Source organism: Merops nubicus, unplaced genomic scaffold, assembly GCF_000691845.1.
Source record: "Merops nubicus isolate BGI_N331 unplaced genomic scaffold, ASM69184v1 scaffold29441, whole genome shotgun sequence".
Taxonomy (NCBI): Eukaryota; Metazoa; Chordata; class Aves; order Coraciiformes; family Meropidae; genus Merops; species Merops nubicus.
In genome coordinates this window covers 1-18,036 of record NW_008588083.1, presented here as the reverse complement: position 1 = coordinate 18,036, position 18,036 = coordinate 1, and the positions used below count along the sequence as shown (strand labels likewise).

At 36.7% G+C, this 18,036-nt stretch overlaps 1 protein-coding gene across 1 annotated transcript in view; it reads right to left on the bottom strand.

The window, feature by feature from the left end:
* The window catches only part of AGGF1 (angiogenic factor with G patch and FHA domains 1), a gene marked incomplete at its 5' end in the record, with an annotated part of 18,820 nt that extends 1,401 nt beyond the window's left edge, over nt 1-17,419 (bottom strand). Inside the window, 11 exons of the mRNA XM_008949167.1 lie at nt 581-708; nt 1,241-1,323; nt 1,556-1,721; nt 2,097-2,198; nt 3,907-3,958; nt 5,217-5,328; nt 11,106-11,175; nt 13,707-13,895; nt 15,776-15,922; nt 16,654-16,853; nt 17,323-17,419. Coding sequence (XP_008947415.1) covers nt 581-708; nt 1,241-1,323; nt 1,556-1,721; nt 2,097-2,198; nt 3,907-3,958; nt 5,217-5,328; nt 11,106-11,175; nt 13,707-13,895; nt 15,776-15,922; nt 16,654-16,853; nt 17,323-17,419 — 1,346 coding nt within the window. The remainder of the gene's footprint in view (nt 1-580; nt 709-1,240; nt 1,324-1,555; nt 1,722-2,096; nt 2,199-3,906; nt 3,959-5,216; nt 5,329-11,105; nt 11,176-13,706; nt 13,896-15,775; nt 15,923-16,653; nt 16,854-17,322) is intronic.
* Nucleotides 17,420-18,036: the final 617 nt, after the last annotated feature.

Sequence of the window (18,036 nt, the reverse complement as noted above, 5' to 3'; positions counted from 1 at the left end):
TCACCACCAAGTCATCCTACTACAATTCTCATTGTTTCACACTTCCTTTTACTAACTTTAAAAGCATTTACAAGTTCATGTTTCTTAAGAAAAACCCCACTACAACTACAGAAGCAAAGGAATAATTAAAGAGAAAGATGAAAGTAAAAACATCATTTAAGCATATGTAAACCCATGTCCCATAATAGGCTGGATACTGACAGTGAAAAACTGAAAAAATGTGTCTATGTACTATTACTAGGACTATATAGGAAAAACACAAATTGAGACTCTTGAAAAACAGACATTGTTGAAGGTGTCAATACAGCAGCTGGGCAGTTCCTTCAGTTTTTGAGTTGGTAAAGAACTGATCTAAGCATCCTTACTGCCAAGTTAAATTCTGTATGGAAGGTGAGGAATTAATAAAAAGAGCATATGACCTGGGAAGTGAGAATACCTTACTACTCTCTAGCTTTCCTAAAACCTTCTATACAGGTAATTCACAATCTAACAAACTGTACCCATGATACTTACTTTATCATCATTTTTAAAGATGCACTAGAAAAGGACACAGAGGATTTCCTGCCTCCAACAAACTTACATATGAACAGAAGCTGGACTATCATCTCTCTGGAAGGTTCCTTCACTTCCAATGGTCTCTCTGCGTTTTCCTGCTCTGTCTTTGTACTTTGGATTCTTCACTGCTTTGTTGTCGTCATACTCTGTGTTCTTTACAGGCAGATTAAATTCGATCAAGACACAGAAAGTGGGCTGTAAAGACTTTATTTTTGATAACTTCACTGCTTCCATCCAAAAGTAAGGTAACTTCAGCCTATTTCATTAATTATACATCTTATAACAAAACCCTATCATTCTCAAGTTTCTTACCTTACAGCTATACCTTGTAAGGTACGTTACTGCCATCATCACAGAGTGATGTAATATTGCCATATTCATGGCACTACAAGTGCTAGGTGTAACCCCACAGTTAAAATAATCTCTAAACCAGAAGTAACTTGAATACATCTATAGTCTATTGTCTGTACATTCATGTTGACACCCTTTTGTGGCAAAGCAGACTTAAACTTTAAAAAAATTTCCCTCTTGGTCCATAATTTTTTTCACTCGCTCATTATTTTTCCTTTCTGAATGGAAGACAGTATTGCAACTTAGCGCAAACTTAATTTGCAGAAATAAAAATGGAAATGTCTTAGAAAGTGGATGTAGACTTCAAGCAGTAGAGCAACTTCTGGAAACTCACCTGTAAGCCATATTTTACCCGTATTTGTTTTAATGCTTTTCTTCTGACCAACTCTCTCTCTTCTTTGCTAAGTGCTGGGCAAACTAAAAGGAAGAACGCAGGATTGAAGTTCTAATTAATAAAGGGAACAATGTTTTGAAACATAAAATAACTGTGAGAATTTCTGTTCTACCATTATTACACAGACACACATACCAAGAATAAAATACATTGTCATGTATTGTACCCAGATGACAAGAAATTTGTAAGAAAATTGAAGTAATTATTATAAATAAAGCACCATAGTCAAAAACATCCCAGGATAACATGACTAACCAGAAGACTCCTTCTTCCTGTCCAGGCGGAGGTGTGCTCTGACTTGCCCTGGCTCGCATCCATCACAAGTATCACTGCCAGGATGGATATGAAATGAAAGCACAGTTTCACCAATCTTCACTTCATCTCCATGCTCCAAGACGTAGGGATTGCACTTTGTTTTAGGCTACAGCAAAAAAAAGTTTTGGCAGACATGAATTAATTGCTAATGAGGGGCACAAACTATTATTTCATTAATACTGCTCGTAATTTAGTAATTCGGTGTGGTCTCACAAATGCAGGCAAGTTTTTAACTAGAGTGGTTATTTCACTTGAGCAACAGCAACTGCAGTGGATTTTTCCAAATATAACTAAGTGGCCCTAAGAACAGAAGGGAACCAAGAAAGAGACTAATGTATACAAGCCATATAATGATGTTGTTAGTGATTTGCCATAACATATTTAAAACAACCACATGACTACAGTTATCTGCAATGTACACACATATATTGAGCTGTATCATGCAATGTACACGATGTATGCTATAACAACAGATACTCACCTGGAGAATCTGATTTCCATTAACAACTGTTCCATTCTGACTGCCTTGATCCACAAGAACATAATTTTGCAAATTGTGGTCAAAATATACTTCTGCATGGAACTGATAAATAGAAGCCTAAGTGAAATGGTCTTATTAAGCAAATACCTCACAATTCATATGCTATTTTAAAGTCAGATTTCACAATACATTGAGGTGTTTAAAATGTGTGGCTCTAGTTCCACACCTTATGATTTCATCCATATTAAATGGAAATGAATGGGCCACGACAGCACAAACTAGAGTATATCATTAATAATATAATTCATTTCACCATAAATTGATTCAGTACCGAAGAAGTACATACTTGTAAAGTGGAATTATTCTTTACTTAAAGGACTGCAAGATTCAGTAATATAAAATTTTAATAGTTCTTATAAATAAAAAGCTTTTTTCTTGGAAGGTATGTTACAGCAAGCTAATATTTTTTCTCTTTTAATAAAAAAAAAAAAAAAGAAATCTGATCTCATTCTACATCTTCCCTTTACTTAGTCTTTCATATCTGAAATAGGTCCCTAAATACCATGCTTCAGTAAATTTCACATAATTCAACCTTCACCTGAATCTTCATGCCCAGGTCAGGCTGAGTAGCTGTCATTCACTGTTTCTTTTATATCCTTTCTGATATTGAGACTAAAAATCAATTTATTTTTTTTTGTTTGATTTGTTGTTTCAATTCTAGGTATTGCACCCAAGCCCAGAGAGGGCAAAGAACTCCTGGCCAGACTCACAAAGATATACACTACCTTCAAAAATGCCACTGACCAAAACAAAATATCAACTTGTGGCCAACTAAGACTCTCAGTGAAAAAACAGAATTCTAAAAAAGTGAAATAACTTCTTACATAAACAGTCAGGTATCCATGAAGTACTAGAATGACAGAAATATAAAAGCCTTTTATGCACCCAATTTTAAATACATGGCTGAAAAAGTCATTAGTAGCAGGGAAAGATTTGTTTTGGAAATTGTTCAGTATGAAATACAGTACGTGGCTGATTAATCAGAATTATATCATTGGCACAGATATAGTAAAGCATTATTTCAGATACTTGCATTTCCAGATGTTTTTATCTTTTTTTGTTGTTCTTTGAATGACATGTCTTTGTCAATCTACGCTTTATTTTGTTACAAATGTCTGTATTTATGGTCTATGTTGAAGCAGTTAGCAAAACAGAACACATAATTTATCTTAAATGTTCCTTAATGAGAAGAAAAATTTTCTATTATAATCTGTCACAGTTAAGTTCTGTTAAATTTTCAAGTTCCCTGTACATCACTTACATATTTACACAGTTGCCTTGAAGAAAACCTGTTGTTCTGAGCAAAACTGCACGGATTAGATTACTTATGACAAAGTTTAACTAGCTGACAGCAACACTTTAATACCATTAGAACTTAACAGATGACAAAGTTTAATTAGCTGACAGCAACACTTTAATACCATTAGAACTTAACAGAGTACTAAGTTTTCATCTAGTTCAATAACTAAGAAATCGAAGATTCAAAGTATTTTTTACTGCGCATTACACTATGGACTAGTAAAACTCCAATTTTAAAAAAAAAAATTAGCTTTTCAAGACTTCAAAATCACTGTCATTCATGTGAAAGTCCCATTTGGTAAAATACTGTATGTTCTCCTTTCTTCTAACTTCAGATGTGGTTAAACCTACATCTCATTCTAAAAGTTCTTACAGTTAACATAAGATTGTGCAAAATCTAAAGCTTTATTCATATGCTGATCTACCTTTCAGCAGACAGACCAAGATTTACCTTACTGACTCCAACTTCAGGAATCTGAAGTGTGTGTCCCACATCTTTTTCTCTGGAAAGGCAAGTTGATACATAAATCACAAAAAAGTAGAAACAGGTCTACTAAGTGGCTTACAAAAGGTGTATTCCAACTGAAGCTTAATACCATGTTTCTCTTCTGAGCCACTATGAAGCTTTACAGAAGTAAATCCCTGTGTTGCTAAACACATAATGTAAAGACTTGCTTCAGGTGCCTTCTTTCATTTATAAACTATACACAATAGGCAATGAATAATGATAAAGCTGTACTCTACATTTTTATCTATAAACATGACATTTCTGTCTCAACTTTTATAATCGTACAAGCCCTTAAATAATAGTTTGAACTCTGCATCCTTCAGGCTCTTCAGTACATCCTGGCATCAGTCTTAAACACTGAAGCTGAATTCTTGGTAGCTGAATTCACTAGGCAGGTAATGCAAGCAACAAACGTGTAATCTGTATAGATTTGTTTTTGTCAGACACAGCAGTAGGAGGAAGGGATTTGTGTATTTGCTTCTTATACCAGGGGAATGAGGAAGCAATGCAGCTAGCAATGGACCTATATGCAAACTGAAAGCAGGATTGTCATCTGTCACTCTTCACACACATGTAACTAGAAAACTCCAGCTGTAAAAACAAATCAAAACACATATCACCACTAGATAAAAGCAGCTGAAAAGGTATGAGGTTTTCAGTAAGCATGGAAGAAAGCATTAATTCATCATTACAGTTATAATCCACAATGAACAAACCAGATTTAATTTTTTTGTTTTTAAATATTAGAACTGGAAGAATGCATACAGTCTAGCACAAGGCCCAACTCATTATTTAAAACCAACAAAACAACGCTACTGGAATTTCAATGTGTGAGGAAGTCCAGGATGTGCCTCCTTGTGATTCAACATTTCTTAAGTGTGTCCTTCCATTTCTGAAAAAGTTACCTTATTGGCCCAGAAAAAAAGATTTATTCACTCTCTAGCAAACAACAGTTTTCAAAGAATGACTTGCGGCTATCTGCCATCAGGACTCAGGCACAAAAATCAAGTTATAACTAATAAATTTTCATTTCTGCTGAGTTACATTAACTGTGTATGCTGCTATCACAAGTATGACATTATGTGACATGACTTAGATTTCTTACTGTGGGCTAGCCTAACTCAAGAGCACCTCACAAATGCCATGGGCTAGGAAGACAAGCATCAAGTGTAGGGATTAGCAATCCCAAGTGGTTTCCACAGCTTTGAAAGCAAGGTATATCCCAGATACAGACAAAGCCCGTTCAGTTTTACCTTCCAATTGTAGCAGGTTTCACAGCTGTGATAATATAAAGTGATCCAGTCTGTAGAACTGGTGATCTTATTACAATCACTCTGATACAAGGAGGCCAGATCTTTTCTTCATCTATAATTATAAAAAAAATAAACAGTTACTACCAACAAATTACAGTTTTACCCCTGTAGCCCATAGCTTCCAAACAGCTGATGCCAGCTCAGCTATCATCTGGCTAAGTCCTATGCAACTTTCAGAAAAAGAAACGTATAAGCACATCTGAGAGAAAACTTTGATGAGACTACTGTTTCAAAGGCTTTCCTGCAGCACACTGAAGTATTAAAATTTTTTTGTTATTTACATGTCCACAGCTGTTTGGTTAGAGCAATAAACTATAAATACATTCACAGAATTTACTAGCATATTATGAATTTATGGACCATTAATTATAACAGATTAGAATACAATTTTGCTTCGAGAAAAGGCAGCACCTTTTTGTTCACATCCCAACCCTAATGCGTATAGAACTTTATATTTGATAATTTCTATGTCAAATTTATTTTTTACTAGTTTTTACTCTTATTAGCACTACACACCAATACAGATAAGAAAAAATAAAAGATGAACCTACAGATACATATGCTTTTTCACCTTGTATCTGCTAAGTAATTGTATTCTAACAGCTGTTATCAATTTTGTTCTTGGATGTACACTTGCAGAAACAGTGTCCAATCATCTCAGCTAGGAACAGACATGGTAAGATGGGAAGGCACTAACTCAAAAGGTACTAGGAGGATTGAAACCATCCCCAGCTTTTATTACTCCAGCATCACTATAGAATTGATTATTAGAAAATAGGAGAAGAAAATTTAATCTGAAAGCTTGATGGTGGAGTAAGAACATTCTGAATGGCGTTAATCACTCAGAATCCAAGTAGTTGAGTAAGTAAAGTAATGAAAGCAGAGGAAACAAACTGACTGATTAAACAGGGCACAGGCTGCAGTACAAACTGTCACAGATTGTATTCGCTTCTGTGATTTGGAATATCTTTTGCATATACATAGTTCCAACTGGTTGCATGAAGCTTTTCACAGTTTTGTTAGTTTTTTTTTGTTTGTTTGTTTCTTTGTTTTTGTTATGTTTTGTTTGTTTTTTGTTTTTTAAGAGACCATTCAACTCTTAAGTAGGTCTTAAGGATCTAGAACACTTTCTTTGGTACAAAACAGCATACAGGCTTCCTCTCTATGCCCCTTTCTTATATTGCTCATTTCTATTGCCACTGGAATACACACAAAATATGTGGAGTACTTGGTACCTTTTCACCACAGTGGACTCATCTTACATTGAATTCTGCATGGCTGTTTATGAACAGTACCAGAAATGTTATACATTAATTGGAGAGAGTTAATACATAGAATGAGTGCGAGTTCTGTACTAGAACCTCTATTTTAGCAACAGACTTTCTTTTCTTCTGTCACTCTCCTAATCTAAACAAATCTCACCTTACCACTAAGATTTCTATGCAACCAGTACCTATTTAAGGCAATTGAGCAAGTGAAGGGAAGAAAACAAATGCTGGTAACATATAGATAGCACCTTGCAAAGTATCTCAGGTCACATGTTTGTGGTTTTTTTTTTTTTTTTTTCAAACTGTTTTCTTGCACTTTTGTTCTTAATGGGCTCCTGGAAAAATACAGTAACATCATACATAAAAGCCACAGTAATTCACCTTCGTTTTCTGAGTCTTCTGAATTGGCAGTTTCTTCACTTGTTATTTCATCCTCACTGCTGTAGGCTTCACGCTCCGAATCTGTAATTTCACCTTCTTCTGGCTCACTCTCTGTATCTGCTGTTCTACTGTCATCTGTATATGCTGCAGTATCTGGTGTACTTTTGCGTGAATGTGAATTCGTACTGTCTGTAGGAACTGATTCTTTGGCTGCTACACTGTTTGGTGGTTCTGTGTCCATTTTAGTCCTCTTTCTTGTATTTGGAGACTCTTCTTCTTCAGTAGAACTTACTTGCTCAGTAGTGGAAAAACAATTCAGACTGTTAGATGTTTTCTGCTCTTCTGCGTCCAAATCCTGGAGGGGAGTCATATAATGTTATATTCTTTACAGATTGTGTTAATCTAAAGCCTGCTATCAGCCTGGAAGTAAATTCTTCACTAGGAAGAATTATTTTCACAACTATTAAGGAATGGTTAAGTTTTCAGAAATTTTTGCAAGTGTGGTCAGTAGAACATTTCAGTAGAAACATTCTCATCCTACTAGACATGACTGTCTTCTACTTTGGAAAACGTAACTGCACTCCTCTTCTAAACTTCACTTACTCCTTTCTCTTTTCTAAAACCAAAACTTAAGATCCTTGTCCTCACTTTTGAACTTGTGCAACAGCATCTTGAATCTCGTCCAGTTTTGCTTTTATGACACTTACTTCTGTCCCTCTCTTACTCAATTCTTGCAACTTGTTTAGAAGTTCTTTAATTGATCTTCTTATATCTTCCTCCTGTTTTTGTCTTCTTATTTTTTTTCCACAATGGTCCACAATATCAGGAATGTTGACCCATGCTCACCTAATGACCTGTTCTTCCTCCTTTCAAAACTACAACTTTAACAAAGCCGTTCATCAAGATACTGTAGAGGATTTAAATTATGTTATGTGAAACAGTTCTACTGAGAATCCGTTTTGTACTGCAACAAATTTCCCCACTGAATACCAGATTAGATCATTGCAGGTTCTTCCACTGCCACCTGATTCCATCAGTAGAAAAAAGGCTATCAACATTTTTTTAACTGAGAAATCTAAAGTTTCATATTAATTTTCCTAGAGTACCTTGAAAATGTAATTATCAATCTAGTAGCCCTGATACCTGTCTTAGAGGGAGGGGAAAAAAAAGACGGAATACAAATAGATTTAAAAGAGAAAATTTAAAAAACCTCAGATTTTAAGTGATTTGCCATCTTGGATTCAGAATGAATGCATTCAATTGTACCAAATATTGCACAGAGCAGTTAAAAAACACCCTTGACTTTTTTCACTAAGTTCTCATACAGAGCATTTTACACTTCAAGATAAATGAATTAATGTGAACATTTAATGTAATGGAAATGAAAGGACTTTCACTTTTCAGAATTCTAAAAACTCAGTGGCACAGCTGTAAGACAAACACAAGAATTTCTCTCAGCCCAGCAGCCAAACTGCTGGATAGGACTTTACAGTCTTCTTCTGAAACACTTTCAGTAAGACAGTAGGTTCTCAGGAATAATCAGGAAATTTTAAGGACTACTGGTTTGTTTAGAATGTCTCTTTAATGAACTAGCTCCCCTCCCTAAATCCTCTAAGTATTTGAACTAGGAAGGAAAAAGGTTGTGAGGTCACTGCCTAATGTTGTTTATTTCAAATAGGAGGTGTAGTAATCCTACCAAAAGTAAGACTACACAGTTCATATATATTACACAGATTAATTGCATTAGAAATCTTTTTTGCAAATCTGATATTTTCTTTTATGAATGATCTTTTCCAGTATATTTATCTTTGCCTGTATTTATGATTGCTATCGATCTTAGATTGATACCTGACATACTAAGATGCTCTGCAATCCTACTTTTATTTCTTCCCATAACAATGTAAGCTACCAAAGTTCTACTCATCTGACTTGAAAACAGAGAAACTAAGTGGTCTGCTCAAATCAAAACTGCAAAGCAGCAGATGACTGTGATGGACTGATGCCCAAGTCTAATGCTCCAACCACTCTGCTCTTTCCCCCAGTGAATCCAGTGATACTTGGTTTTGATGTCACTTCAAAAATACTGAATGAGAAATAAGAAGGTGCAGTTTCAAAGCCTGGCTAATAAAGAGTAGACTCTCTCTTCTGGGAGAATTTAAAACACTTTAACACTCTTTAAAAAAAAACAGAAATTTTAAAAAAGTTACAGAAAGACCAAGGATTCTGTATCTACATTCTGCCAATACGAACATTAAGCCTGTTCTCAGCAGTCTCTGTATTTTTTGCACTATTAACACAATCAACTGTTAAGAAAGGAAAAATCAAAATAGACCTATCAAGTACTGATAAAAATGTATTTTTCCCATTTAGAAAGCCTTGTACAAAATCAGTATTTTAAAATTGCATTTCTAAAGAACGCAGATTTTGAGCACTTCGTAATTTCACAGATCTGCAATTAAAATATACTCCTTGATGATATCTAAACATTATGCCTGGCAATGCTGACTGTATTCTTAAAGCATTTGAGGGAGTTTTTCCTCGTGATGATGAAATCCTTTTCCATTATAGTTGACTAACAGTTGTCACAGAACATATGTAGCAGCATCTATGGAAGTGTACCTGCAAGCAGCACTGTTACCTTGCCTCTACACAGCCACTGCTAAAACAGAATATTCAGTACCTATCATCCTGAATGACCTAGCAAATACCAGCAACAGCAGGATATTTAACTCTTCATCCCTAACTACTATGCAACACAAAAAGTATGCAAGTACGTGCTCATTATAACCATGTTTGTTACACCATCATATTGGGCAGGTGTTCCTTTGTGTGCTGCTCTGTGCAAGGCAGACCCACCTCACAGTGGTATGCTGGATATGGATTGTGATTCTGCTCTGAAAACTTCCTCAGCTTTTCTCTCACGAAGGATGAGTAAAGCTGAGAGGTGGGGTGAATCTGACCCATAATAAACTATTTCTTACCTGCAGGGTTGAGTCAGCTCATATTTCTGCATCCCTGACATAGGCAAAGGTGCAAGTGAAATCAGGATTTTTATTTATCCCATGAGGACTGATCTTACAAGAACTGCAAATTATGCTCGTGTGACTGGAATGCATGGTTTTGCTTTATAAAGAACAAGCCACAAACTACTGATTACAACAGTGTTCTGACTGGCCTACTTAAAGAAAACATAAATTATGCACACTTGTCACTGACGTGTTTTTAATGAAATCAACAATATTTTAAGCATTAACTATACTGTTTGCTTTACTGTGACAGAACAAGGCATTTTATCTTTCAAAACTCCAGTTTTCTGTATTATGTCTAATCAACATCCATGTTTATGCAATTCTTCAGCATGTCTACAAATTAGAACTTAAAAATTACCGTGAGCATAACTAGCCTAATTCTGAGACATGCACTGTTCAAACTGTACTGTTTTCTAAATCAATTTATTTTATACAAAAAATACAAATATTTAGAAATACAGCTTTTCAGAAATGTGTAGTATGTTGCTTCTTGGTTTGCTAGAAGTTCAGTAGGTGGCTTAAAACCATGTGCACTCAATGCTGTCCTCTAAAGGGCTGAATATTAGATCTTTACCTCCAGTTTGAAATATTAATCTGAAATTCAGGATTTTACTACAGAAACATTTTCAAACAGTTTTAAATAGCTCTTTCACTCAGATGACTAAGCTTTCACTTGCTAGCAGCATCTCAAAATACCTCAGTTACTGCCTTTCACCACATACAATACTTGAATTCCCAATGAAAAAAAAAAAAAAAAGAAAGACTAAAGCTCTTCCTGTATCATGAAGAAGCCATTTTGTACACTGGTGGACAACTCTGAAATGCAGGAAACACATCTGCCTTATCTAAAGAATGTGTAGTTTTAGCTGGGACACTACATTAATACAGTGAAGCCAAATATGTCTCTTCCCAAATATTCTAGAATGCCATCAGTTTTCTTCAGATGTTTTACTTATACAGTGCTGTAAATATATTTCAAAATGACTTTATAGATGATCTTATATTGATCAAATAGCTTCAAAAGTTCATTATTTCCTTTAGGGAAATAGGTATCTAAACACCAACTACTAGATATTGTTCTTCCTTTAACAAAAATATCAAGGCTAAAGGTAAACATCCACAGACTAATGCGTGTGTTGTCTCAACTCTACCTTTACCAGAAGCTGCCAATCCAAAAGAAGAAATCTTCAGATTAGCCATGGTTTCTGTCAAATGACGTACCTAAAGATGGGACGAATATCAGCAAGAAGTAAACTACATGTGATTAAAAAAAAAAAAAAAAAATCATAATCACTGCTTCAAGAGTTCTGTGGGAGATGCTACTACAAAAACCTTGTCTCTCCTGCAGAAGTAACTAGGATGTGTCTATAATGAAAAAGAGTCTGGCACCACACTGAAATAGCACTTATTAGACAGTAATTTAAAAAATAAGCTGCAAAAATAATTTCTAGGAAAAAAAAGGGCTTATGTCAGACCCTGCATCTAAATTTTGCTACCCACTTCTAACGGCACCAATCCAGAAAGTAGAATTATATGATCACTGTTGCACACAGTCTGTTCTCCAACCTGTACAGGAGCACTAGACCTAGATACTGGGCCAGGAACAACATTATCATTTATGCCATCTTGTGTTTTTTTTTCTCTCTACAACTTTTCCAACTTCATTAATGCTTTTTCTTGTACAGAAAATAATATAGTATTTCTTGCTGCACCTTTTTTTCCCCTACTACAACAAGATACCAGAACTAAAGTATATGCCTGCAAGTTTGAAAGTATCCACCGCTCCTTTTACATGAGCTGCACAAAGGCCAACACTTCAACCTGGCAAATAATTCATGATTGTCCATCAAAAACAAGCATGTGGGCAGCATGCTTAGTTTCACACCTCAAAAGGAAACCATTTGTAATATACAAGTTTAGTGACTGAAAGAATCTCTTTAAAGTTCTTGGACAAATCAGGAACATTCCTCAGGGTATACTAAGCACTTGAGTACTCCTCTGCTGTGTGTTTTTGTTTTTTTTTGGGTTTGGTTTGTTTTGTTTTCAATTAGAAGTACATTCATTTTAGCACATGCTCACTAGTATTCTGTTTGGTAATTCAGCATTCAAAAATACAATAATATTTTAACAGATTAATTCTATTCTTTAGAGTCACAGATTTATATTGCTTTTCCAACAATGTTGCAGGATTTGTGGAGAATATGCTTGTCATTTCTGTAGTGTTAAGCATCTCAGCTTATTACTTAGACAGTATCACTAAGAGCTGAGCATTTGAAATTCTTCACAGTAGCTACAAACTAACCTGCAACTAAAAAAGCTTTCTGTAACCTGAAACAAAGTTAACAGTAGATTAAAAGGATACTAACGTGGCCTAAATGAAGTAAATCGTTCAAAAATCACATACAATTTTTGTAAAAACTGTATAGCTACCACTACCATCTCTAGAAATATTTCTTGTGATAGTCTGAACACATTCTTAAAAAAAAACAAAACCTCATCTTCATCCAGGGATAATAATGCTCAGGGAGCATATGATATATTCCTACAATTACAACCTCGTATTCACTGTCAAAACTCACAAGAAAAAGTGGATGTTTACCTTCTACCTTTTGACTGTGAACACAAAAGGTCTGTTAACAAGACCATCTATATAAAAGTATTTTATCTATGCCAAGTAAGCTAAAGACAATTAGCTATTTCTAGTATAATTGGATGACAAAAGTGGATTGCGATGGGATCCCCAAAAGTAGTCAACATTATTCGTTAGGTTAGAACTATATATGTCACAGAACTTTTATAAATACACTTGTTCACTTAGGTCAGTGCATGACAGTTCATCACAGAACTAAATTTAAGAGATTTAATAATTGCTTTTATAATATAAAGACATATTCCTACAAGCTCCCCCTGATGCTTTCCCGACACATGATGAATAAAGTTCTGTGCTAACTCTGCCATTTGTGGGTGGCAGAATGATAATTCAGCAGTTGCACTCAGCACATCAAGAACTCGGATGCTGGCAAAACTCCTACCTTCAGCTGCACTAGCTCCCTCCCCTCTCTTAAGTCTAAGGGACTGTTACAAGAGTAGAAATTCCCACACACCGTGGACAACAAAAATGTACTGACCTTATAAAGCACCAACAGCATAGCATAATACGCAAAGAATTAGAATGTCACAGACATTTCATCAAACCCAAATGGTGGTAGAGATACAAGAAAATGTCAATGGAATGAGCTTTGGAACACAGAGTCACAGACAAGGGGTAGGGTGTGTGTTTTCAAAACCTTCAGTCATTTCTTTATATTCATCATATGAATTTAAAAAAGCCAACAAAACAAAAAGCCAACAACAGAAAAACACAAGCCAGAACCCCTAAACCAAGACATTCAGGTAACAGTGAATTTCTTGTGAATACCCACATGGTACTCTTGACTTCATTCTAGTGCTTGTTAATCACAACTTCACTGACACTCAATTTTAGAGATCTATCCAGTCGCATTATAGTAAAGGCATAATGAAAAAGTTACAAGAACTAAATTTTAAGTTTCATCCTTAAACATTCCACAGGAAAATTATCTGACACTAACTACATGCTACCAACATGTGCATATCGTTTAAAGATGCTTGAATCCTTCAGAAAATAAGCATGCATCTTCTGCTAAAACCCAAACCCACAACCCATAACTTGCATCATGAAAAAAAAAAAAAAAACAGGTTTTGGGTTTTCTATCTGTCAATCCTAAAGTTACCTTGTACTCATTTGCAGAAGTCCACTCTGGTTCTTTTCTCTTCTTTTTCCCTTTTTTATCCTTGGTGTGCTGAGTACCAGAAGCCTGGTAAGACTGCAGATCCACTCGTGAATGAAACTGGTATCGGCCACTCTCCACATCGCAGTAATAATAAATTCCAGTGGCTGGATCGTAGTACAGTTGATTCTCCTTTACATGAAACAAAAAACAGTAAATACACAAGTTAATAAAGAAGCACATATTAAGTTTAAAAAAGTCCTCAAACATACTGAAGAACTGTGGTGGCTTGACCTTTTCTGATGTCCCTTCCAACTTAAATGATTCTATGATTCTATGACTACCAGTGGCCCTCCAGCCCCTCTCTCAATCCCTCTCCTCAACAGGACTAGGTGAGAAAGTAAGACAAATAACTCATAGGTCAAGGCAAAGACAGGGAGATGACCATCATGGGTAAGCCAAATTTGACTTGGTGAAAATGTATTTAGCTTATTTCCAGCTAAAAGAATGCTAGAAGATGAGGAACAGACAAAATGGCTCTCCCAGCCCCCGTTTTCCCAAGCTACACTTCATCAGTTCATTCCAAACTCCCATGTCTCTCTCCGCCTCGTGGAGTGCTGCGGGGAGACAAGGAGTGGGGTGCTGCCGTCTGCTCCTAACAGCTCCTCCTGGCTGCTCCTTCCCCATCACACCTTCCTCCTGGACAGCACAGGTCCTTCCCATGGGCTGTAGTCAATGAAGAACTGCTCCTGCTCCACAGGCCACAGCTCCTGCCAGAGGAACCTGCCCTGGCATGGGCTCTCCACAGGTCACAGCTCCTTAACAAGCTGTTTCAGCATGGGGTCCTCCACAGACCTGCAGTATGAATATCTACTCCAGCATGGGCCTATTCCACAGACTGCAGGGAACTACCTTCTCTGGTGCTTTGAGAAACTCCTCCCACTCCTTCTCTGACCCTGGCATTTGCAGGGTTGTTTTTCACATTCCTCTCCCCACGCACACACTTCACCATGCAGCATTTTGCCCTTTCTTAAACATGCTTTCACAGTGGCACCATCAGCTTCTCTGATGGGCTCAGCTGTGTCCTGCAGTGGAACCAGTTGTGTCCCAGCAGCCCCTGACCTCTCCTCACAGAACCCACTATGCAGCCCCCAGCCTCACTACCAAAGTTTTGCCAGTAAATCTAATACAAGAACACCTCCTGTAATTTAGAACAGTGTCCTGGTTTGGGGTAGAACAGAACTGGGTCTGCTCAGTGATTTTAACTTTTCTGATACCGAACAAGAAATTACATTATTTTGTGTAACTGCACCATAAAGTGTAATCTACAGCTCCAGACATTTATGCATCTAACCGTATTCACAAACTATGTCAAAATCAATGGTATAACTTAGGATTTCAAAAAATCAAGTCCCAAAGCATCCCTGAAAACAATACAATTTGAATGCAACATACACCATTTTAAAAAAAAATTAGTTGAATGCAATGCTACAAACAAAACCTGTTTTCAGTACAGTAGTTCCACTGTGAATTTGTGTACACATAGCTCATAGGAATAAAGGAAAGCCTCCCCAAAAGCTCTCTTATGGAAAACATATAGGAGAAATTAAGACAGTGGATCACCATTTCATAATGGTTGACATCTTTCTTCAAAGAAGTATCTTCTTCCCCATAACATCAAACTAGCTAGCAACAGCACTTGTGGAGAAGCCACTGACTTCGTTCACCAGACCATCTTTTTCTAAAAGTCACCTTTTAGCTCAAGCTTTTAATTTTGGAAGAGATGCAGAGCAGCATTATAGTATAAAATTTCTACAATGCTGCACAAATTGAAGATCTAGGAGACATCAGAAAGAACTGAATGGAAGTCTAGATTTATATCTGAACCTGTTATCTTTAATTTGACTGAAATAATCTGACCACTAAAATATTTCCATTACTATTCATCTTGGTAACATGTTTGTCAAATCACAGGATAAGCTTAGATCTTAGCTGTTCACTCACATCAACTTCTACCACTAAAACTTTAAAAACAGAGAAAAAATGCCAAGGGTTTTGAAAAGGATCTTTACCGAATTATAGTAGAATCCAGTGCTATGGTCATAATACAATCCTGTATTTTCATCATAAATAAATCCGGTTTGTGAAACAGCAGCTTCTGCAGCAGCTCTCAAGCTCTCCGCCAAAGAACCCTCTGGTACTGAAGGATCTTCTGCTTCCTGATACCAGAAAGTAAGACATTAGATTTTCTTCTACAAAGAACCTCTTTGGTTCTTTAGCATTTTACAATGCCCTATTTTAAATAAAACAAATTATTGTTTTATGGACTTGGATTGTTTCAAGAAGTGGTGTTTTGAACAAGAAGGCAAAAATCTAGCTGTTACCAACACTTCATCTTGCGTGTTTTGTTTTCCCCAGCCTTCACATCTAAAATACACACAGTGAATAACTTTCAGCACATTGCCAAAACAGAATCCTGCTCGCTGTTCCATTTCAGTTGCTAAACGCTATGGCACAAAATCACTTATGCCAGTGAGATGAAGGGAATGATCTAAGAGAAAGCTGGCTAGCAGAGGTAAAAAAACCCCAACACAATAAAATAAAATTGTTTTCCCCAGCCTTCACATCTAAAATACACACAGTGAATAACTTTCAGCACATTGCCAAAACAGAATCCTGCTCGCTGTTCCATTTCAGTTGCTAAACGCTATGGCACAAAATCACTTATGCCAGTGAGATGAAGGGAATGATCTAAGAGAAAGCTGGCTAGCAGAGGTAAAAAAACCCCAACACAATAAAATAAAATAAATAAAAGCGCCTCCAACAGCTTTCTTCTTATATGAATGGAGGAAAAAAAAAACCAAACCATACTTGTCCAAAAGCACATCTTTTAAACATAATTAAAAACTGTTGACTTCAAAACCAGTAAAATCACAAACTGTTCTATAACCTGTGAATCCTGGATGAAATTTTCTTCGCCACCATCTTCAGCAACTTTGGTGCTATCCATGGTTAAAGGAACATCTGCCTGGGATTCCTCTGTGGAATTATGCTCAGTGCCCTCAGTGCCATGACTGTGGTGCACCGGCAGTTCAGATGCACAGTCTTGAGCATCACTGTGGTTGTAGTAATTTTCATAGTAGTAATAATCTGCAGGGGGAAAAAAAATAGTTGAAGGTGCATAAATTAGCAAAGAAATATGTTACAAAATGCAGTTCAAGAATCCTAAATCTTAAACTGAATATTTACGCATGTAAGTAGTCTAAAGAAATTCAATTATTAGGTAGTGCCTCTGTGCTGAATTTATCCTACTCTTACTGAACAAATTATGCTGTGTTCTAATGTACTGAGAAATGGGTAAAACATGTATGTGTGTGATGTGCAAGATTACTATGTAACAGATGACTAAGGCATGAACTGTGCTACAGTCCACGCTATATTTTACCCTGTTCTAAAAGGAATGGCATGAAGAAATCGAAAATGTTCCAAAGGACAGTGTCAGGGTACTCAATTCAATGCAGCTAAGGCTACAGGCTTACAATATATTTTATAATAAACAAAAAAATAAAAATAAGATAGCGTTCTGGATGTCTGGTTAAGCAACCACCACCCTCTCTACCTGCTTGTGACCACGCAGCATAGTCCTCTGTCTGTACTTCCACGCTAGACACAACAATCTCCTTCCTACTGTGGATTTCTTTAGTAAGCTCTTCAACCTGAAAAGAAAAATGGCATGTTACAGAACACAGCGCTGTGTTTTAGGGGTCTACAACAGAGAAGAGCATCAGCCTATTTCACATCCCCTACATCAAACAAAACACAATTGCATCATGGTGTTTCAAGGGATCTTTGTTTTGTGGGAGACAGTTGTCTACTGGAATGGTTGGCATAATGAAATATGTGGTTTTTGCTCACAAAGGGTGTAACGTTAAAGGCAAGCACTTGGGATGAAAAGGAGAAACTCAACCGCGGTTATTTTTAAGATGTCCACTCTGAAAACCTGGATTTCAAGCAATAAGCACTATGGTGACAGGGGCATTTATTAAAATTCCCTATTTTGCCAGAAGAATCCATTGTACAGTTCTTCCACTCCTCCTATACCCCATCTTCTTGATTAGGCTTCCCTCCCTCCGTCCTCTAAAGGTAGCTTCTTTTTCTGACTGTGAACAACTTCGGAGCTAAGGAGGCGTCAGCGTTCTCCCCCCTCCCCGCTGCCCGCCGCGCCAAACGCAGAACGCTACCTCGGGACAGCAAACTTGACGCACCACCGGCAGCACAAGTGGCAGCACCTCCGTCTCCACTCGCTGAACTCCCACAGGCCGCGAGACCTGGC